The 23,357-nt window shown below is 54.6% G+C and overlaps 1 protein-coding gene across 2 annotated transcripts; it reads left to right on the forward strand.

Annotated features, from left to right (window-relative positions):
- The first annotated feature begins 1,764 nt into the window (after positions 1–1,764).
- Positions 1,765–18,687, forward strand: Foxn4 (forkhead box N4). 2 transcript variants are annotated; one of them, XM_075957726.1, is made up of 9 exons: positions 1,765–1,853; positions 11,720–11,865; positions 14,169–14,293; positions 14,364–14,483; positions 14,722–14,849; positions 15,302–15,398; positions 15,554–15,761; positions 17,152–17,538; positions 18,431–18,687. In XM_075957726.1, the coding sequence occupies exons 1-9, from the start codon at positions 1,768–1,770 to the stop codon at positions 18,685–18,687; spliced, it is 1,554 nt and encodes a 517-aa protein (XP_075813841.1). In that variant the 5' UTR covers positions 1,765–1,767. The 2 variants fall into 2 exon arrangements, with proteins under 2 accessions (XP_075813841.1, XP_075813851.1); XM_075957736.1 differs by having other exon boundaries at positions 1,768–1,853; positions 14,373–14,483.
- The last annotated feature ends 4,670 nt before the right edge of the window (positions 18,688–23,357 follow it).

A 23,357-nucleotide genomic window follows, 5' to 3' on the forward strand; every position in this document is an offset into this window, starting at 1 on the left:
AAGTCCCGATTTTAAACACAGGCCAGTCGGAAAGAGAAGAAAACACAAGTTTCCCAACCACAGCTTGGATCCACATCTGGAAACTCGGTGAACACACGTCCAAGTCAAAGTATTTTCTGGGCAGGGAAGGAAGAATAGAGGGCACCCAAGTGCCACAAGAAAGCTGTGACCAGGATGTTAAGGACATAACCACCAGGGTGTCAGTGGGTAGGGGCATGGACAGGATAGGACCGAAATCCCGACACTCAGCCCTAGAAGATGGGGCTCTACCTGGGATTTAAGGGCTCCTGGGTTACAGTGCGGAACACCCAACTTGGGACAGTCAGGGCTGTCGGGGGAGGGGGCGCAGGGTATGGCTGTCCCGTGGGTACCAGGTGACACCTGAGCCCTTGCAAGGGGGCGCGGCGAAGAGGGCATCCCCAGACGGAGAGAAGAGAGCCCTGTAGCCTTTGACTTCCCGACCGACACTCCACAGGGGTGTGGAGCTGCGGGGGGCCCTGTCCGGAGACCGTCTGCACTGCCGCTGGCGCCACCTTTCCCGCGACGGGAGTGGGGTGGAGCCCAGAGCAACGCGGGAGCCCCGGCGGGCCACTGTCCCCAACGGCCTGGGCCCTGTAGCAGTTCCCTGCTTGGCGCGGGCTCAACTTTCTCCGAGCCACAGGTGGCCTCAAAACATTCCCGAGGGTGTGTGGGGGGGAACAAGTTCAGTGCGCGCCTCTCTCTCCTCCTCCGCCCGCCAGGTCCCCTGTTCGCAGCATCTGCATCTCAGCCCTGCCCATCATCCCGCACGCATGCTCGCAAAGTTAAAGAGGGGTATGTATGTGTGTCCCCCCCCCATCGCCTCCTCCCCCGCCGTAACCGCCCCACCCCAGGAGGCCCAGGAGCCCCGGGGCGCACGAGGCTAAGCTGCTGGGACTCGCCAGCTGAGATCCCTTTGACCCTGCCCTGTAACTGACCCCTGGAGAAAAGGAGGTGAAAGAAAACAGCCCCCCAACCCCACCCCACCCCCGGCACGCTACCGCGCATGCTCAGAGTTGGACAGCTCCAGAGAGGGAAATTTAAAAACGGTTAGAGCTGCGACGGCAGCCAAATTGCGGACAGCGAGGGGCAAACGCAAGGGAGTCCCCCACCCTGTCGCAGCGCCGCCCCCAGCACTCCCAGGACCCGCTCCAGGTACCACGGGTGCAGCCCGTGCTGCACGCCCCGTCCGATCCACGGGAGCCCTAGCAGGACTGGAAGCTTCCCATGCCTGCTTCGTTCAGGCCTGGCTTGGAGGACTAAGGGGTACCCCGGGAATCTTACTGAATGCCGTGTTTGTGGGTGTCCGGCTGGATAACGTGGTGCATGGTGTGGTGCGTGGACTGGTTTCCCAGCGCGCGTGTCTGGAGTCTCGTCCACGATTGGAGCCCCGCGGGTGGTTCTCCGTGCCCATCAAGTCCCACTTTGCTGATGAACGTGCATTTTTAAGCTGATCATAGCTCAATAGCGGTCTAGATGGGGTTTAGAAGCAAACAGAGTTCAGGTTTCGATTTTGCCAGCGCTTTCCAAAGCTTGACGTTTCCATTTAGGGACTCCCCCTCCCCCTCGAATCTGAAAGAAGTTGGAATTTCACCCATTCTCTTCTCTTGGCTTTTAAACTCCTATAAGATTTTCCTGGGATTTTGAGTCGCTTCTGACTCTGGGGAACTGTGGGTCTCAGCCTGCCTACATCAGCGCTAATGGGAACTTTGTGTGTTGTGTGTGTGTGTGTTTTCCCCCTCTAAGGAGATGATAGAGAGTGACATTCCTCCCAAAACGTCGGGAATGATCAGAAGCTCGGAGCTCAGCCACCACCGCTCTCCGCAGGAATACAGGTGAGCTGCAGCGTCTGTGTGGTTGCTGAGGCATCTGCTGCCTGGATGCTAGGAAGTCTTCATTCACTTCAGAGAGCCTCTCTGCAGTTGTGGGTCCCCTCTAAGGGGAAGTCTCGCCTGGGCTAGACCTTGGGCAGCCTGGTGACAGCAGCAGCTTCCCACCCAGTGACCCCAGCAGGGTGTCTAGGAAACCCTCAAAAGTGTCCTGGGAAAACTGGCTTCCACCCTCCGTGGGTGTTAGGAGGTTGTAGGTCAGAACTCATGAGTTCTTAACCAGCCTGTGTGATCTTTAGCAAGCCCAGTGCCCCCTCTGTTTTCTCCTCCTGTAAAGAAATGACGCTGTTGAGGTAGATGAGCACAGGATCTCTTTTGAGCTCTGGAAGTGAAGCCCGAGTAAGGTTTTCAAACAGAACCAAAGTTCAGGTGAGGGTCAAGGCCTTAATGGGCCTTGTCCCTTTGTGGGAAAGGCATCCGAGGTTCAGTCAAAAACCAAACCAAAACAAAACCTCCTTTACCGATGAGAGAACTGACACCCAGAGAGGAGCTCAGTGAGTGTGCACAGCCGTTGGGAGGGAGGGAGGGAGGAGAAGGAATGGCCAAGGTCCTCTGTGAGCTTCTCTTCCCTGAGATGGAGTAGCCTGACCTGGTTCCCAGGGTGCCTTGGTGGAGGAGTGGGGCTAGGATGAGGGCTGCCCTGGGAGGACGGGCTGTCACCTCAGATCAACCCTGTTTACCCAGGGGCTGTGTGGCCCTGGGGTCACTGTGGCACCAGCAGGCCTGTTGAGGCAGCAAGCAGCCTCCAATTAGAAGGCTACTTCTGGACACAAGAGAGGCCAAAGATGGTGTGTGTGTGTGTGTGTGTGTGTGTGTGTATATATGTGTGTGTGTGTGTGTAGCACCTGGCCCAAGTGCAAAGGCAGTTCCTGTACGTACCATTCCCAGCCTCTGCTGAGCCCTCCACTCAGGTGAGGAAACTGAGGCCAGCATCACACAGCCTATGTCACTGGCTTCCTACTTGCTATTAGAGGTAAATAATCATGGGTGGGGTGTGTGTGAGCATCTTTGGCTTGGGTAAACCCAGCTTCTCTGGCACTTTCTAAACCTCAGTTTCTTCTTCTGTAAAATGACAATAAATGGCACCCACAGCACGGGGGTTGCTATAGCAACCGACCAGTCATCTCTGGCTTGGCCACTTGCCAGTGGTATGATGCTTTTGGGTCACATCACCTTTGGGCCCTCATTGGCTTAATACAATGGACAATAAAACTACTATAAAGTTAACAGACACCCGGCAGGCCTGGCACATACTCGGACAGGTCCACCACTGCCCTCCAAGGGGGAAAACCTGCAAGCCTAGTTCTCCCCAGGGCTGGATGGAAGAGCTCAAAGGCATGGACTCTGGTTCCCGCTGCATAGAGTCCAGAAAGGTCAGGAAAGGGGGTAGGATGGAGACTGTTAGTTAGGCACATGCCAGTCCCTGGGCTTGCTGCTGCTGAATCCCATGTCTTAGATCCTTGTCTTTAAAGTGAGCAGGACTGGGTGTCAGTGAGAAGGCTCAGTAGATAAAGACGCTCGTGATGCAAGCTAGTGAACCAAGTTCCACGGAAGCCATGGAAAAGGTGGGAAGAGATAGCTGACTCCACAGAATGGTCCTCCGATCCCCACGCACGTGCCCTGATATGAATGTTCCCCCAAATAATAAAAAAATTAAAATTAGGCTGCCACAAAGATTAACGACAAAGCTTGCCGAGCTGGGCTGTTTAACTAGTTGTTACTGCTGCTTCCGACATGGCCACACTGGACTGTGTGGGCTTCAGAACCACAGAGGGCCTGTGGGGAGTGTGGAGATTGAATCTCTGAATTGGGACACACACGTGTCACCTAACAGAGGCTCCCCTGAGGCTCGGGATACATGTCCAGGCCAGTGCAACCCAAAAACTGCCTACAGCCCTGTGCACTGGCCTATTCTAAAGCCAGGAGAAGACAGAGAGCTCCCACGGAGGGGCTGGCAGGTGTGGCCTTCTCACTGACCAGCTGGCAGCAGGGACTAGAAGCAAGTGCAGTTCTGTCAGTTCTGAATCCAGAGGTTCCTGGGCCCAGCCCAGCACAGCCTTCCCACCTGCAGCCACGCACACCCTTCCCACCTGCAGCCACGCGCACCCTTCCCACCTGCAGACACGCGCACCCTTCCCACCTGCAGCCACGCACACCCTTCCCACCTGCAGACATGCACACCCTTCCCACCTGCAGCCACGCACACCCTTCCCACCTGCAGCCACGCGCACCCTTCCCACCTGCAGCCACGCACACCCTTCCCACCTGCAGCCACGCACACCCTTCCCACCTGCAGCCACGCACACCCTTCCCACCTGCAGCCACGCACACCCTTCCCACCTGCAGCCTTGCACACCCTTCCCACCTGAAGCCACGCACACCCTTCCCACCTGCAGACATGCACACCCTTCCCACCTGCAGACACACGCACCCTTCCCACCTGCAGACACACGCACCCTTCCCACCTGCAGACACGCGCACCCTTCCCACCTGCAGACACGCGCACCCTTCCCACCTGCAGACACACGCACCCTTCCCACCTGCAGCCTTGCACACCCTTCCCACCTGCAGACACGCGCACCCTTCCCACCTGCAGACACGCGCACCCTTCCCACCTGCAGACACACGCACCCTTCCCACCTGCAGACACGCGCACTCTTCCCACCTGCAGACACGCGCACTCTTCCCACCTGCAGACATGCACACCCTTTCCACCTGCAGCCACGCACACCCTTCCCACCTGCAGACACGCGCACCCTTCCCACCTGCAGCCACGCACACCCTTCCCACCTGCAGCCTTGCACACCCTTCCCACCTGCAGACACGCGCACCCTTCCCACCTGCAGCCACGCACACCCTTTCCACCTGCAGCCACGCACACCCTTGCATTGGACACTAAGACATCCAGATGGCAAAACACTCAACCTTCACTGCAACTGTGGAGGCCTCTGCCTCAGGCCATCACCTCTTCTGCAGCAGATCCACAGCATACGTGGTGACCAGCTGTCCCCAAACCATCCTGCGAGGGTAGCATTCCTGTGCCAGCCTAGTGAGGGAATGAATCCAGGGATTAGACAGGGTAAATGCTTTAGCAAGATGACGTGAAAGTGACAGGCCTAGTGGGGACTCAAGCCTGAAGTTGCCACACACCCCACGATCAGTGTTCCCCTAGTCCCACACTCCTTGGTAAAGAATACCTTACCTCGCTGCTGTGTGACCCCCTCCAGACACTTTATTACTACCCTCTCTGATCCTCTTTGTGAAATAGAACCTCTGAGAACCAATCAGCAGGCTGCTGGGTGTGTGTGGGTGCATGCTGCAGGCTGGCAAGGGGGCGGTGAGCCAGCCTGGGATAGGACTTCCTCCTGGCAGGGGGAGTAAGGTTGTGCCTGCTGCAGGCTGGCAAGGGGGCAGTGAGCCAGCCTGGGATAGTACTTCCTCCTGGCATGGGATTTGTGTTGCTCTGCACAAGGAGTCTGCTTCCAACAGCTCCCATTTTTCTCTCTGAATAACAGCACAGGAGAAGTCTGTGGGTTTCTCATTTGCACTCCTACGTCTCCAGGGACTGCTCTGAGGATTGGATCTCAAGGCTGTGAATCCACTCACCTCTGGGGCCCTGTGCAGGCCACAAGCAACTGCCTGGTGCTCCATCCCCCTGGGGCTAGTTTAGCCGTTAGTTAACTATCAATGGCCACATTCCCGGAGGGCATTGCTGGCTGCAGCCAACGGCCCACTTCTGGGCCAGCTGTCAGGGGTCTGTGGCGGAGGCCTGGAAGTCAGCAGTCTCTAGTTCCTATTCCTAGTAGTTGACACCAGAGCAGCCAGAGTGCAGCTCTGTCTCTGAGCAGCCTTGAGCATCACTAGCTGGGGGGTGGGGGTGTCCACTCCCAGAGTGCTGAATTCTTAATACCTCCTGGGTACTAGGTGCTAGGTGCTTTCTCAGTCCCAGTAAATACACTCCTCACGTTACCCTTGCAGGGATGATCCTGGCTCCACCGCCAACTACAGACAAGAAAACGAGGTGGCAGCCCTTGCCCTCAGGCTTATATTTGGGGGGAGGAAGAAGTGAAAAAATCCTGAGCAGTTGCCTCAACTTTTGGAACTTAACTCAGAGAACCCAGATGTTCCCTCCACAAAGTCAGAGATGAACAAGGACGATGCACTGGTGTATTCTAGGCTCACACCCACTCACGGTACCCCAAGGAGAGTCCTTGCCCTGATCATTGACTTCCCAAAATGTCAGGGTCTGCCCTAAAAAAGGAAGTGATCTAGGAAGGGAAGTGCCCCCACACACACAAACACACATGCGCGCGCGCGCACACACACACACACACACACACACGCACACGCACATGCACGCACGCGCACACACTGGTTTTCTTCAGTGGGGAGAGGATGGCTGGTTCAGAGTTGACTGGATGGATGGGTGAGCAGACAAATACAGCATAGTTCAAGAGCCCCTTGTGCGCTGTGTGTGCACTGTGTGTGCATTGTGTGTACTGTGTGTCCCTTGTGTGTGCTGTATGTACACTGTGTGTGCGCTGTGTATGCCCTGTGTGTGCCCTGTGTGTGTGTTGTGTGTGCCTTGTGTGTGTGCTGTGTGTGCTGTGTGCTCTGTGTGTGTGCTGTATGTACGCTGTGTGTGCCCTGTGTGTCCTCTGTGTGTGCCCTGTGTGTGTGCCCTGTGTGTGTGCTGTGTGTGCCCTGTGTGTCCTCTGTGTGTGCCCTGTGTGTGTGCCCTGTGTGTGTGCTGTGTGTGCACTGTGTGTGTGCTGTGTGCTCTGTGTGTGTGCTGTGTCCTCCGCATGTGCGCTGTGTGTGCACTGTGTTCCCTGTGTGTGCGTTGTGTGCCCTGTGTGTCCTCTGTGTGTGCCCTGTGTGTGCTGTCTGTGCACTGTGTATGCCCTGTGTGTGTGCTGTGCGTGTCCTGTGCTTGCACTGTGTGTCCCCTGTGCGTGCGCTGTGTGTGCGGGTGGAGCACTGAACCACCCACCATTAGTAACCTCGGGGTAGACTTGCAGGGGCACTAGCATCTCATCACCTTTACATGTTCCATCCTCAAGGTCAGTAAACGAATAGCAGCCCAGCTACTGGATAGACAAGGGAGAGAAGTAGCCTTGCTGGGACCCAGTCATGCTACTCCCCAAAATGCACATACATATGCATGTATACACACACACAACACCCGCCTCTCTCCTCAGATCACATGATACCACAGTCTGCCCTCTCCTGTGTTTCCGGGAATTTCTGAGCATGCTAAATAGCATTTAATTTTTTTTTCTGTAAACCGTCTGAAAGCTATTACAAAGGATATGTAAGCCGGGTAAACACAGTCCTCAGAAGCTTAATCCTGGAGACAAGAACAGTTTGTGTAACAGTTTCTCGCCAGCCATGCCCAGGAGGGTGGGGGCCAGGCTGTCAGATCAAGATGAACTGTTGCCATGGGGATACCTGGGTCTGTCACCCTGCTTGGCTAAGAGAGTAGGAGCTGAATGTCTGGAAAGAGAGGTGCATTTACATTGAGGGTCTACTGTGTGCAGAGACCTCTCCTGGGCTCTGTGACTCTTCCTATAGAGAAGACAAAGTCTCTTGCTTCAGTAGTGGGGGCTCCTGGAGCTACCTGCACCCGGTAGGAAGCTCAGCTACTGTCCTAGCCTTCCCAGTCCTCTAGACCGTCAGGGTCCCCAGACCCTGTGTGGTGCCTGCCTCAGCTGGGGACCTAGCAGGGCTCAAGAGAACAGAGGTTTGTAGACAGCTATGGGACTAACTCTGGGGTTCAGAGACATGGGTGCTGACAGGGAGGTCAGGTCACACGGAGACAGCAAGGAGAGGCGCACCCTATGAGTGAGCAAAAGGCAGGGCCCCAAAGAAAACAAGCAGTCGTTGGAGGCGGGGGCAGTGACATCCACCCCACCCAGGGACCCACAGTGTCCCTCAGGGCCCACCACACACTACTCCTGGGTAAGAATGAGGTCACCCAGTCAGCCAGAGGGTGACTCAGCTCCCCAGGACAAGGTGTTTGGGAATCACCTGCGTGTAAGGGGAAACATGGGGTGAGCATTAACTGCAGGTACCCGAGTTCCAACCCCGAAAACCCTGCTGTTGTGCAGCAGGGACACGGTAGTGGGGGGGGGGGGCGGGACAGTGAGCATGTGGGAACAAGATGGGTCAGTGGGATGCAGAGACCCTGGCTGCCCCACCAGAGGCCTGGGAGGAAGAGAAAGGACACTTAGCCTCCAAGGCTGTCATCACCATTATTCAGATGTGCAAACTAAGGCTTAGAAGGTTCAGAAGCACATGACTTCACCCAATAGGAAGCGTGAGGCCAGGACTTCATCCAGAGCCTGACAGTGGCAGAGACTCAAAAGAGGAGAGTGGGGGAGGGGCACCGGTGGGAAGAGCTGGTCTTGGGTGTTTTCTTCTCTGCGCCCCTGGAGCTGGGAGGCATGTGGGCATCAGGGACAAGGTGACCCCAGGGTTTTTCCTCACTGAGAATCAGACTTGCAAGGTCCCACAGCCAGGCCAGGTTTTCACTGCCTTCTTCGTATTCTCACATCCCATCTTTGTCTGGCAGAGGGAAAAGTTACATGGAGCGAGGTCATAGCTGCTTGCTCTCAGTCTGAATGCACTCTCTCCCAAACCACCTCTCCACCATCCTTCCAAACCAGCTCTGTGGATCTGAGATGTCACAATTCTCACCCACACCCCTTTACAGTTCAGGAAACCACGGTTAGGGAATAAGTGTTCTGAGGGCTGGTGGCAGGAAGCCAAAGGTAGTTCCCAAAGCCAGGAGTCCATATTTACACTCTATGAAGCACCGGGAGGAAGCGAGGCTGGGCATGGGTGCCTTCTGAATGGGGAAATAGAGGAGTTGGTGAGGAAGAAGTCTGGGGACTCTGTGCATGTGAAGAGGGGTCCCCCTACGTGTTCCTCGACTGGACACTGAGGACAGTCCATTCCTTTGTCTTCCCATGCATCAATCAGTTCCTGGTCCCTGTGTGCTGAAGAGAGGAGGGGACAGGGCTTGGAGCTAGCGGACTCCTGCCACAGTGCTCCCCTTCAAGGGACTGTGGTAGGGTTGGCCAGGCCGACCAGCGCTGACACACTTAGACATTCTGGCCGGGGGTTGGGGAAAGGAAGGAGCACATGGCCTTTTACATGCCTGAGGCAACAGGGGTGTCCCAGACCCCTAAAATGAATAGCAGACCCCCAAGAATGGAGAACAGGGCCAGCTTCTGCCAAAAGGTGGCTGCATACTGTCTCATTTGGTGAAGATAAAAAGCACAGCAGAAACCGGATTTAAGTCCTTGTCGCCTCACTTGCATGCAAAGAGACTTTTACTGTGCTAGCCTCAGTTTCCCCGTTTGTACAGTAAGGTGTTCTTCTATCTGTGGCCCTCCTGGTACTCAGAGACAAGGAATTCATGGGGGCAGAGGGCACCTCTAGCAGAGCCAGATTCTGTTGTCACTCTTGTGCCTTTCTTGGGGTCAGTGACCTGGGCTCAGCCTGTTTCTACCAGTCCTGTGGGTACATAAAGCCTGCATTGACTGCACACGGGGGGGGGGGGTTCTGGGTCCTTAGTGAGCCCCAGGAGGGCTAGGGTAGACAGCTGAGGAACAGTGGGGAACACCCAGGGCAGACGTCAACAGAGCTGAGGCATGGATGGGGTAACTGTCTGCAGAAAGAGGAAGACTCATCCAAGAGGAGCCAGGAGCCCTAATGATCCTGCCCAGGCCTGGCTGAGACTGTGACCATGGTGTGGCTGTCCCTTCCTGGGCCATTTTAGAGCTCAGTGAGGGGCTTGTGTGGTACATCCAGGTGAAATACCCAGAAGGCAATTAGGATGGTAGGATAGTCTCCAGAACCAAGGAAAAGCAAGAGTCGGGCCCTCGGAGAACAGCAAAGGCAGAAAAGCAGAGTCCAGGCTGTTTGGGTGGCAGCTGGGCACACTGTGGACAAAAGAATACAGGGAAGTTGGGACCACCTCCGGGACAGCACCAACACCGCCCATCACCTGTTCTGCTGCGGTGAGGCACCTATGAGATTGTCTCTGTCAGTCTTCGCTCCATGGGAGACAGCTCAGGACCCAAGGACAGACAGCCCAGGGACTCAGTTTCTCCATATGTAAAATGGGGACAGCACGGGGTCCGCCTTTAAGGGCATCTCAGTAAGTGGAAGAGGTTAGTGGCATTGGTTGGGTTGTGTGTTTTCTGGTTCTGAGCAGGGCTATTCTTAATTGTGATGCTGATGTTGGTGTTAATGGCCCTGAGAGAAACCAGGCTCCTGTTGGGAACCAGTGTCACACAGGTTTGACAGGGGACAGTTGTCTGTGATTTACGGATTAAAGCCAAGACTCAGAGAGGTTAAAGAGAGTGATTTAAAGGAATCCAGGATTAGAATCCCGAGCTTGAGCCTCTGCCTCTGTGCACACCGCTTCCTAGATTTGCTCCTGGCAGGTTCCTGGAGCCTGGCAGGGTTTCCCACCTTGTGAGAGCAGACAACAGGGCACCTCTCCACCCCCTGTCCTAAACAGAGTAGCACCGGCAATCGGGAAGGAATGGGGCTCTCACAGCCTTCCTGGGGAAGCTGGCTGGCTGTGGGGTGAGCACAAGAGTGGGGTCAACCCCTCCCCTTCACGCCAAAGTCTCTGAGAGCCTAGGGGACAGATGGCATGGCCCAGGCCAGGGCCAGGACTGCCAGTCAGATAGATGAATTATGAGCAGGCCAAAGTGATGGCAGGCAGAAACCACAGAAACAATAGCACTGAGACCCAGAACAATGGGGGCCACGTGCTGCAGGGCAACAGTCGTTTGTGGCACAATGGGCCACCAGGGGACAGCAGCCGGGCCAACTGTTGCCGCTGACATGGACCAGCTAGTTCTCAAATGATTTCTAGGCCCTGTTTTTCTATGAGGCAGCCAATGGCCGAGGTAGCCGATAGTCACCTGATAGTGGCTTCGTGGGCTGATGGCCCAGGCCTAAGACAACTGAGCAGTGGCAGCTATGGCAACACTAACCGTGGCTCTAAAACACAAGAAAGCAGAGATGGGAAGAGAGGGAGAGGCTGGGAGGGACCCCCACAGGTGCAGGAGGAACCTAGAGGCTGTGGTTCCAGGGCACAAGTCCCCTCTTACTCCGCTCTTCCCGAGCCCCTGTCTCACTCTGGTCTGAACTCGTGTGTGGGCTGGAGGCTGTAGTCTCTTGGCGATAGAGCAGACAGCTCCTGGCACTGATGAGATGTGGGCATCCCAGGACAGAGAACTCAAGGTGCCACCACAAAACTGTTGGCCACACGGCACCTGGGACTTCAGGGATCCCAGAGTCCTCCCCTTGTTGGAGTTCCTGCCCAGCACAGCGTCTTTCACAGAGAATATCTGCACCTCATGGATGTATTTGTCAGCCTGCTGAGGAAAGAGCCCTGGCTGCAGGCTGTGCTGTGCTGAGTGGCCTTGACCAAGTGATTTGTTGTACTGAACCTCGGTTTTCCATATGGAAAAGGGGACACAGTATGCACATACCTTATCCAAGTGTTTGGGACCAGAAGTGTTTAAATTTCAATTCGGCAATTGAGGGGTGTTGAGGTATTCACAGTGAGTGAGCCATCTTTGCAGAGGGGCCAGAGACTGAAGATGGAATTCCCGGGTGTCTGTGTGTCTCACATGGCCGGCATGAGGGAATTTATATTCACTGTTTTCATGGTACCCACATTTGGACGGTGACCCCTCAAATGAGCCAGGTTGTGGAGTTTTCTACCGTGGCATCATGGAAGTGCTCAGTAAGTTCTGGATTTGAGGTTTTGGTTTTTGGAACAGGCTCCTGCCTCCCATGGGTGATGATGGCCTCCCCGGGGACCTTCAGTCGCTGTCCTGGCTCACAGCCGTGGACGTGCCTCGACTGCAGCAGATGGCAAGCGGACGGGTAGACCTGGGCAGCCCCAGTGCGCCACATCCACACCCAGGTAGGCTCAAACAGGGTAGGTGGCCCTGGTCACCAGCCCGCTGAGGGCTAGAGGCCCCTGGCACTCTGATCTTTCTGGTCATATCTGTAACATGGGAGCAGGTCCACACATCCTTAGTGATATGCCAAGCCCCAGAGAAGACACATGGGGCATCTCAGACCCTTCACACTGCCAGCAAACTCGGGGTGGGCTAAGCGCAAGCCAAGGCCTGTCCTGGCAGGTGTTAAAGTGGGGGTTAGATCTTCTGAAGGTTGTAAGAAAATGAAGACGACAGGCCAGGTGGCTGGTGAGGCCTTTGCTGTCTGACCCTTGAGAAAACAAGTCTACTGTCTTCTGTTGTAGAAGATTCTGAGAGAATCTTGGCACCTAGTAAGGGCTCCGAAAATGACAGGAAGTTGTAATCAAAGGAAGTGGATAGAAGACAGCATTGATGAGAACGATGTCAGAGAAGCCACTGCCTCCTAAGAACAGGGCAGAGGTAGCCATCAGTGTCCGGCAGAACGGCTCTTCATGAGAACAGGGCAGAGGTGGCCATCAGTGTCTGGGAGGACTGCTCCACATGAGGAAGGGCAGAGGTGGACATCAGTGTCTGGGAGGACGGCTCCTCATGAGGAAGGGCAGAGGTGGACATCAGTGTCCGGCAGAACGGCTCTTCATGAGAACAGGGCAGAGGTGGACATCAGTGTCTGGGAGGACGGCTCCACATGAGAACAGGGCAGAGGTGGACATCAGTGTCTGGGAGGACGGCTCCACATGAGGAAGGGCAGAGGTGGACATCAGTGTCCGGCAGGACGGCTCCTCATGAGGAAGGGCAGAGGTGGACATCAGTGTCTGGGAGGACGGCTCCACATGAGGAAGGGCAGAGGTGGACATCAGTGTCCGGCAGGACTGCTCCTCATGAGAACAGGGCAGAAGTGGACAACAGTGTCCGGCAGGACCGCTCTTCATGAGAACAGGGCAGAGGTGGCCATCAGTGTCTGGGAGGACGGCTCCTCATGAGGAAGGGCAGAGGTGGACATCAGTGTCCGGCAGAACGGCTCTTCATGAGAACAGGGCAGAGGTGGCCATCAGTGTCTGGGAGGACGGCTCCACATGAGGAAGGGCAGAGGTGGACATCAGTGTCCGGCAGAACGGCTCTTCATGAGAACAGGGCAGAGGTGGACAACAGTGTCCTGGAGGACGGCTCCACATGAGGAAGGGCAGAGGTGGACATCAGTGTCCGGCAGGACAGCTCCTCAAGCAAATGTTATGTCTTCCCATAAGGACCAGGAAATATTTACTTTTGAGACAAGGTTTCCCTAATACCCTAGGCTAGCTATGAACTCCAGATCCTCTTCCTCAGCTTCCCAAGTGCTGGAATTATAGGCGTGCTCTGCCGTACCTTTGCTGGAAATAGAATACTTTAGGCTTTTTTAATTCCTAACGTATAAGTCAAAGCTATTCAGTACTGATGTCGCCCCAGCCACAGACTATATGTAAACAAATGGGTGTGTGCTAATAAAACTTTATAGACAAATCAGGCTATGGGCCAGGTTCAGCCTGCTGGTCAGTTTTCTAGCTCTAATATAGAACTCCAGAAGACAGCTATGCAACACTGGGATGTGCCTGCCCCTCCGATCAGATCAGATTCCTCATCTTCAGGGAACGTGAACAAAACAATGGTCCTGTAAGGAGACATCTTAAAGCTGTTGGGGTTTGGTACATGGTAAAATAAGCCAGAACCTAACAGCCTCTTACAGGTCACTTTTACTTGATTAGAGCCAGTGCAATGAGAATCTGTGATGGATTAGTAATGTCTGCCACAGGCCCAGCACTGGAAACAGATGCACATCTGTTATTCTTGGCCTAATCTTTGGCAGACTAGCAGGGCTTCAGGGAAGAAGAGGGAGACAAAAGTATTTATATCTAAATCTAGAGTTCTCAAGGAACATGAAGCTTTTGAGGAGATGAAAAATAAATTGGTGTTTTAGCTTACAAAGGACAGGAACCAATGTAGTCTATCATCATTGTCACTATTGGCTTATGTTAATCGGGATTTTATCATGTGCCTAATCACGTGCTAAACACTTGGTAGGCAGCATCTCACTTAACCATACAACTTTGTAAATAGATAAGAGGTCAGTAGAAATGGGGACACTGAGGCTGGCCAGATTACACAGGGTATAGGAACCCCACTACTAACTACCACATTCCAGAAAAGTGATTTGGAAGCACTTGCTGTGTGCCCGGTGATGGGGTGGAGGCTGGCCCCCATTCCCCACTGTGGCCACTATTTCCAGCTTCTCTGTACCTTCCTCCTACAGGTGCCTTGGCTGGGGCAGCAGACCTGAATGTGGGTGCAACCCCACGTCCCCAGCTCCGCGGCCAAGCTGCCATGGCCCCCAGAGGCATGCTGGGTTTGGGCCCCATAGGCGGCCACAGAGCTAGCGTAAGTATCACCACATGGCTGGGAAAGAGGGGGGTGACTGTCGCTCCCTGATCTTCTGTGTCCTCTCCAGGCTGAGCAGATGAACCAGTTCCCCATAGGAGGCCGGTCATCGTCGGGCCTACAGGAAGTGCCACACCTGTATTCTCCTGCCACCCAACTCCAGTTCCCTCTGTCCCTGGGGTCCCAGCAGGTACCACAGGCTCAGAGACAAGACTCACTCTCTGAAGCTCCGCTTACACCTTGGGCTCCCACGGATAAGGCTCCCTCCATGCCTAGGCTGTTGCGCCATTCATGCCTTGCTGGGGACACAGGGGCATCTTCTGTGTTTAAACCCTGCTGTTAGAAACTGGGCTGGGGTTGGTGACTCCGCTCTGTATTGTCTCCCCATGTTTTCTCTCTGCTGCCTGGCCCCGCCCCTTCCGGTGAAGTGCCCGCCTGCAGGCCTCTACAGCTCTCCGTTCGTGGCGCGATCTTCCTACCCACAAGCCCACATGGCAGTACATTCATCTCAGGAGCCTCACCCCAAACACTACCCCAAACCCATCTACTCCTACAGGTGAGGTCTGACTACCCAGAGGGAGGGCACAACGCCTGCCATTGGGGCACCTTAGGCAGATAGGAAAGGTGACCTGACTCCCAAGGGAACTCCCGGGCGGGACCCCACTCTTGGGAGGGCCTGCCATGTGGCCAGCTGACCCCACATCAGACTCTCTGGTTCTCCATCCTCACCGACTGTGTGGCTTGGCCTCTCCGAGCCTGTTTCAAAAAAGTCATTCACAGAAATGGGCGTGTTTATCTTGGGGTTCCGCGGTGGGGTGGGGGAGGAAGCATCTTGGGTGACGTCTATGGGAGTGGGGTCAAAAGGCCAGAGTAATTTCTCAGCTCACTGCAGTGACTGAGTTGGGAGAAGGGGAAGGTGCAGGCCCAGGAGTGCAGAGGAGTTGGCACCAGCAGAGGGGACCTAGGCTGTCACCTGAGGCCTGTTTGTGGCCCCTTCTCTGGTCCCAGCTGTCTGATTGCCATGGCCTTGAAGAGCAGCAAGACCGGCAGCCTGCCAGTGAGTGAGATCTACAGCTTCATGAAGGAGCACTTCCCCTACTTCAAGGTGAGGGCTCTGACCAGGGTGGGGTAGGGCTGGAGCCGCCTGCCTCCCCCTCTGGGCCTCTGCACTGAACTCAACCACACTCTGAGCCCTACAGCTCTGCCATGCCTGATAGGAGGGACTCCTCAGGCCTACAGCATACCCATGTGTCCCCACAGACGGCCCCTGATGGCTGGAAGAATTCAGTAAGGCACAACCTGTCACTGAACAAATGCTTCGAGAAGGTGGAAACCAAATCCAGTGGCTCATCACGCAAGGGCTGCCTGTGGGCCCTGAACCTGGCACGCATCGACAAGATGGAGGAGGAGATGCACAAATGGAAGAGGAAGGACCTTGCGGCCATCCACCGCAGCATGGCCAACCCGGGTGAGCCCCGCCCACTGCTCACAGCCTCCCAGGGCTCCCTGCCCCATCTAAAAGCTGAGAACCATGAAATCTGTTGAATCTGCCATCCCTAGTTTCTCACTCCACAGTTCTAGGATGGCATCGGAATGGACGTTTGAAATAATCAGAGGGTTGGAGAACGGCTGGGTGGCTAAGAGCAGTTCTCGGTTTTACAAAGGATGAAAATTCAGTTCTTAGCACCCACACCGGGCCGTTCACAATTGTCTGTAGCTCCAGATAAAGGGCACTTGCATTTTATTTTCTGGCCTCTGCTGGGACCCATACACATGTGGCAGAGAGAGAGAGAGAGAGAGAGAGAGAGAGAGAGGAGGGAGGGAGGGAGAGAGAATATCTTATGTAAAAGCCAGGCGTGGCACCATGTGTCTGGGGAGAGATGGGAGGCTCCCTGGGGCTCACTGGTCAGACAATCTAGCTGAAGTGGTGACTTCAGGTCCAAGTGACAGGGCTGAGGTGGGGCAGCAGTGCTCCACTGAGTGAGAGAGAGAAGGGTTTGGCAGAAAGGGCAGGAGGGCCCAGCCCAGTACTCATCCCAGGGCTCCTGTGCTTGCTGTGGGATCCTGGGCCTTCTAGAGTCTCATCTCTCTAGTGGTCCAGCTAGATCTTAGGCCCTTTATGGTCCAGTATCAACATTGTGCTGCATCCAAGGAGACAAAGGCAACAGCCAAACAGGAGTGATTTCTGGGGCTAGGGTCATGACTGAGTGGGAAAAACACATACTTCAATGCGAGGACCAGAGTTCAAATCCCCAGGATCCAGGTAAAGGCAGGTGTGGTAGCACATATCAGTAATCCTAGAGCTCCTTTTGGCAAGATGGGTGGTGGAGAAGGGTGAGCCAGCCACGGGATAGCCTGTCTCAAGGAAGACAGAAGGCAAAGCCGCATGCCTGAGACTGTATTCTGACCTTGGCATGTGCTCTGTGGTGCACACACATTGTTTAGAAAAGGGTGATGTCTGCCCTTTGCTTCTGTCCGTTCCCACGGAAAGGGATCCAGCTCTTAGCCCACAGCAATGATTGTCAGTGTTGTTTCTGTACATAGAGTGATGATCTCCATAAGCTGGCTGTCTCCTGGGGCCTTCGTCCCTCCCGAGAGGCTGGCGAGAGTTCAGTTCAAGTCTCTGGGCCACAGATATGTGCTGTTAGGTCCTATCTGGAGGGGAGGGGCTGTTAGGATCTAATGGCAACTCTCACTCCTGCCTTTAATGGCTTGAGATGACATCGCATCTCCATAGCCATCTCATAGAAGAGGAGACAGTCGTAAGACGGTTGCTCAATTCACATGGGTGGTGGCACAGGCACTTAGGGCCTGGTGACAGCAGGGGCTTCTGAGTGACATTTCTTACTTGTCTGCAGAGGAGCTGGACAAGCTTATTTCAGACCGGCCGGAAGGCTGCCGGCGTCCTGGCAAACCCGGGGAACCCGAGGCCCCCGTGCTGACTCACGCCACCACCGTGGCCATGGCCCACAACTGCCTGACCATCTCCCAACTCCCACCAAAGCCACTGATGAGCCTGTCCCTGCAGTCAGTCCCCCTGCACCACCAGCTCCAGGCACAGGCACAGCTGGCCCCAGACTCACCGGCACCAGCCCAGTCCCCCCCTCTTCATGCCCTACCCAGCCCAGGGCCTCTCCCTCAGCCAGCCATGGGTAGGCCTCCTGGAGACTTCCTCAACATCAGCACCGACATGAACATGGAGGTGGACGCCCTGGACCCCAGCATCATGGACTTTGCTCTCCAGGGTGAGATGCAAGAGATGGGGGTGGGATGGGGTTGGAGCCAGAGATGGGAGCCCAGCAGCAGTCTGCCTGCACCCCACATATTAAACACTTACTAAGCTCCTGCTGTATACCAGCCAAGGACTTCTGAGGCATGATCTGCTATAGTCCCAAGGCCCTGCCATCTCATGTCCTTGTTCTGATGAAGCCACTGAAGCAAAGAGAAGTCAAGTTATCACCAGCCTAAGTCCCCTGGCCACTCACTGACAGATCTAGGGTTTGAGCCTACTATTCAAACTTTTTTCAGTAATTGCTTCTGAGTTACGCATGCTAAGTTGGCAGGGGGAGGTTACACTACGGCACAGTGCCCCCTTCGGTAGGTCAGAGGTGAGAGGATAAGTTGACAGACTCATCCAAGAACCAACCAGGGTACTGTGTGCTTCAGCGAAGGCACCCAACTCACCTGAACTCCAACAGGGATACCCGGCTCATGTCCTGTCCCCCAGTAGGGAGAATCAGATCTGTCACAGTTGCATGGCATGTGCTACCTCCCTGCTCTTCTCTCCCTGGACCAGAGAGAGTCAAACTGGGAGGGGAAGTGGCTTTGATCTTGGTGATGCCGCCCAATAAGAACTCAATCCTTTCCACTCATGATCTCTGGTCTCACCTCAGAGGTGGGAGTTTGGATCATCTCTACCTTATGACACAGCTCAGAGACTAAAGTGGCTTTCCCAGGGACACACAGCAGTAGGAGGAAGACCAGGGTTGGAACTCCACTTCCTCTCTGCTCTTAGTAACAAAGCAAAACCTCAAAATCACACACTATCTTTGCCTCTTTCCCTAAGGGAATTTGAATTCAGGGCTGTTTGGCCCTAAGCCAGTTTGCCCAAATGATTTTTTTTTTTGTCTTTGCAAGGTAACCTTTGGGAAGAGGTGAAGGAAGACAGCTTTAGCCTGGAGACTCTGGGGGCCTTCGGAGACTCCCCACTTGGCTGTGACCTGGGGGCCCCAAGCCTGACTCCTGTCTCTGGCAGCGGCAACCAGTCCTTCCCTGATGTGCAGGTGACCGGTCTCTATGCTGCATACTCCACCCCAGACAGTGTGGTGCCGGCGGTGGCCACCTCTGCTCAGTACCTGGGCACTCCAGGGAATAAACCCGTAGCTCTGCTGTGAACGGCCGGCCTGGAGAAAGGCACCGCGGCCTCAACAGTGTCTCCGGCTGCTGGTTGACAAGGAAGTGACAATGCTTAGTTCTTCCTGCTCTCCCCGTGCTACCATGGGACACTTCTGGGGCACCCAAGTCAGAATATAGGGGAGTGGCAAGCACCTCCCCTCCCCTTCTGCTGGAGGTTCTGAGACAGGGCTGCATGGCCTTGAAGTCTGGCTCTCTTTAGCGGACTGCTGGCAGGCCCTGGGTGGTTAACCACTCACCGTAGGACACAGTGGTGTATCACAGAGACTCAGGAGGGAACACTCTCATCACACATGTTCTCCCAGGAAAGTAACCTCTGCGGGTGCCTCAGAGCATGGCCCAAGGCTGGACCTGCCTCGGAGGTGAGACAGTTGACCCCTTCCATGGGTCCTGCCCACTACTGGAGTTTCCAGGACCATACTGACCACTGGGACCATGTGTAAATTTATTTATATTTATTGTGACCCCAGGTGAGGTCCCTGGAATGAGACTCTTGGCAGATCCCCCACCACTCAGCAATCCTAACTTCCTGGTGACCACGAATCACATTTTCAGCCTGCTCGGGCAGCTCCGGCAGGCTCCTGCAGCCCTGTGATTCAGACAGACCCCGGCAGACTCCCGCAGCCCTGCAATTCAGACAGACCCCGGCAGACTCCTGCAGCCCTGCAATTCAGAGAATGAACAAGCACTTTTGCTTCCGGGAAGCACTGGGCCTTTTTCCTGCTGGGCCAGATCTTTTTCTCGGCGTTCAGTCATGGCTCACATCTACTCCTGGGGACAATGAGTTTGGAGAGGATCTCTCTAAGGCCTGAGGGGCTGAGGAGGAAAAGGCAGAGACCTGTCTGCCAAGCGTGGGACACTAGTGGCAGGAAGACATGAACCTCCAGCCCTGCGCATCCGCATCCTTCACCCTGTGCAGCAGTACCGCGTGGAATATTACTGGCGCTGGCTGCCTTTTCTTGCCTGTGTCTATTCTTGCATTGTTCTCTTGTTCCATGATTGGTTTTTACAAGTGAGGGTTCTCTAGGCAGGTGGGTCATTGGGAAGAGGGGTGGGGGCTGGGGGCCCCCTCTGCCTGCTCTTTCCCACCTTAACATCTGACCCCACATTTAGGGTTCAGAAGAACCAGCCGGTGGGTCAGCTGTCTGGAGGGGCAGGGTAAGGCATTGTGTTCAAGGGCTATCTTCCAGGCCTTCCCTTACCTAGCACACCGTGCGTGCATTCCTGTCCCTGAATGCTGCAGCCCAGCCCTGGCCAGCCTTGCTTAGGTGCTGTGTGCCAGTGCTCTCCATAAGTCAGGCTGTTTAAGTGTTAAGGCCCCATCTCCAGGCAGTGCCAAGACTCTGTAGGTGTAGTTCTGAGTAACTGTCTACTGTCAATAAAGGCGGAACAGCAGCTGTGTGGCTCATGTAGACCGCAGGGGAAGGAAAACAAGGGTGCACAGCATGGGAAGCTGGTCCTCTGGCACCGGTTCCCACTGAATCTGAGCCCGAGGGATGAGGTAGTGAATGAAATTCACATGGCTGCATTTACTGTCCCTCAGAATGAACACCTGACAGGGAGCATCGTGGGAATGAGTTTAGATCATTGTCAACTTCTCCCGGCTTGGAGAGTTTGGGAGGGGGGCTGGGTCATCATGGGCCAGCTTCAGGTTCAAGTGGGGCTGCTACAAGCTGGGGACAGTGTGTCAGAAAGACTCCTGCCTTTTCATCATCCATGACGTGCTACGCCAGGGATGAACTCATGCAGCCCTTGGGGAGGTCGTGGCTTAGAACTTTGTACCCCATTTTGCCGGTGAAGAAATGGTGGCTTGGACAAGCCCAAATAATCAGCACCTAGGCCCCCACGCTGTGGCTTATCAATCAACCATACCCTGAGACACAGGCTCGACCAATAGAGGCATCATGTCCCCGGGCACTCTTGTGACTAGCTGATGATCCCTCTGCCCTGCTGATACCATGATCTTAGCCCAGTGAGACCCCTGGACTTCTGGTCTTCAGTAAAAGGATTAACCTGCCACTTTTAAACTACTGTGTTACTGAGCCACAGAAAAGCAGTCATACTGGTGTTACTGGTGTGCACTGGAGCTGAGAGAAGCTAAGTGGGCAGAAGTCCCATCTGTCCCAGGACTGACTCCTGGGTCTTTCGGCGCCTGCCCCTTCGCCCAGCAACAGTTGCTGGGAGTTAAAGAAGGGCTAGCGACCTGCTAACCGGTGGAAGTGGACTGGTGGGGTCAAAAGACCTTTTCAGACAGTCCTGTGGTGTCTCCAAGCCTCTTAGTTCAAGGACAAGAGAGAGACCAAATGAGTAGCTGACGTGACAGGGCAACTCAGTGGCCACCTGCTCATCATACCCTCATGGCACTTTGTCCGCCGAGCTGTGCCTACCTGTCCTTTGGCATACCCCTCTACTCAGCCAGCAGTGCGCCCAGGCAGCAGCAATATCAGGAGACAGAGCCATCAGCTTAGTTCTGGGCACTGATTTCCTGCTTTCCCTGTCCTTGAGGGGTGTTTGGCCCTCTCCAGCATCATCAGTGGCCTCTCTCTTGATGTGCCCACCTGGAACTGGCCAGCTTCTCTGAGTAAGCATAGAAGCCGTGCTTTCTGTCACTGTGGTAAAGTCCATGGGCAAAGCAACTGGAGGAGAGAAAGATTTGTTTGACTTACAGGTCACTGTCCATCACTGAGGAAGTCAGGACAGGAACTCCAGCAGGGCAGGAGCCTGGAGGCAGGAGCTGATGCAGAGGCCGTGGAGGATGCTGCTTACTGGCTTGTTCCCCATGGCTGCTCAGCCTGCTTCCTTATAGAACCAGGACCACCCATGCAGCACCTCCTAACCATCCAGTGGGCTGAGCTCCCTACATCAATCACTAATCAAGAAAATGCCCCCAGACTTATTTATGAGGTGTTTGGTTGGAGGCAGTTTCTCAATTGAGGTTCCCTCTTTCCAAATGACAGTAGCCTGTGTCAAACTGAAGAAAACCAACAATTAGCCAGTACAGCTTGCCAAGCTCATAGATGACTAGTAATTCCTGGGCCCTTAGCGTTCTGGGCAAGATACAACTCTCAGGGCTGGAGACATGGCTCAGCAATTAAGAGCACTGACTGCTCTTCTGGAGGACCAGGGTTTGATTCCCAGCACCCACATAGCAGCTCACAGCTGTCTGTAACTCCAATTCCAAGACCCACATCCTCATACAGACATACATGCAGGCAAAAATATCAATGCACATTAAAAAAAAAAAACTTTTTTTTAAAAAAAGGAATATAACTCTCTAGACCATGAATGGGAAAGTAGACCAAGGACAATTTATGTTTTGTTTGGCACAGGGGCTTGCTATGTAGCCCAGGCTATCCTAGAACTCACGATCCTTCTGTCTCAGGCTCTCCAGTGTTGAGATGACAGGTACACACCATTACGCTCGGCCAATCTGAGTTTTTAGCAAGCACTCTGCTAAATTTAAGAACAAGCCAAAGGAAGGGAGTGAGGATCAAAGGCTAAGAGCACAAGAAGTCACAAGGGCATTGCTGGCACAGCGAGGGGCATTGCTAGCACAGTGATGCAGCTCCCAGGGCAGCCTCAGAGGAAGCCAGGAAAGAGGATGGACAGGCCGGTCTCCTCCAAGCTGAGGGTGAGCTGGCTGCCTCTGGGAAGGTCTGTCTCCACCAGGCTGGGTCTGCCTTGGGAGTAGCATTATTGACCTGGAATTGAGCGAGATAGGAGAGAAGTGTGGGAGGTGGGGTGGGCAGGCAGTAGAGGCAAAGCCCTGAGCATCAGGGGTCCGGACACAGACACAGGCTGCTGGCCTCTGTGATGTGTGAACCTGGAGTGTCTCTCATGTCTTGAGAACTTGTCTCCCAGCTGCTGGCCGTGTGATGGGAGACTGTGAAACTGGTATGAGTTGGGGTCTGGCTGGCAGAAGGTCATAAGGGCCGTGATGTGGAAGGTTCCTGGTTCCTGCTCTAGGGAGAAGTGAACATCCTTGGTCACCCTTCCCATGGCTCTGCCTCGCCAGCTATGATGGGCTGACATCACAAGCCAAAGCAGATCCTGTGTTTGCAGTTGTTTCTGTCAGATATTGTGGTCACAGTGTCACAGCAGACATAGCAGGTTAAAAGGTCCAACTATTTAGAGGCAATTTTTTAAAAAGTGTATGTGTCTTGGTATTTTGCATGTATGTGTGTGTACCACATCTGTATAGAAGCTGCAGAGGCCAGAAGAGGGTGTCATATCCCCTGGAACTAGACTTAAATATAGTTATGAGGCACCAAGTGGGTGCTAGCCACCAAACCTGAGTCCTCCCTGAAGAGCTCTTGCCTGCTGAGCCATCTCTCCAGCCCCCGCCAGTGACTGTTGAGTTGAAATCACTTCCCATCTCTTTGGATGGCTATCAGCACACAATCTGAATCAAGACAAAAATGGGAATCTCTCAGAAAACATGTGCAGGGCTGCAAAGATGTGAAGGCGGAACTCTGGAACTGGGTACTGAAAACCCTGGAGCTTCCTCTGAAAGACAGCAGAGAATTACGAGCTAGCAGTGACCTACTTCAGGTTGATCCAAAGGAACGGGATGGGAAAGCCAACTGAAGAGATGGTCTCTTCTCCCTTCCAGCGTTATCCACAATAGCCACAAGGCAGAAGCAACCTGCAG

Source organism: Microtus pennsylvanicus, chromosome 1 (genome assembly GCF_037038515.1).
Source record: "Microtus pennsylvanicus isolate mMicPen1 chromosome 1, mMicPen1.hap1, whole genome shotgun sequence".
NCBI lineage: Eukaryota > Metazoa > Chordata > Mammalia > Rodentia > Cricetidae > Microtus > Microtus pennsylvanicus.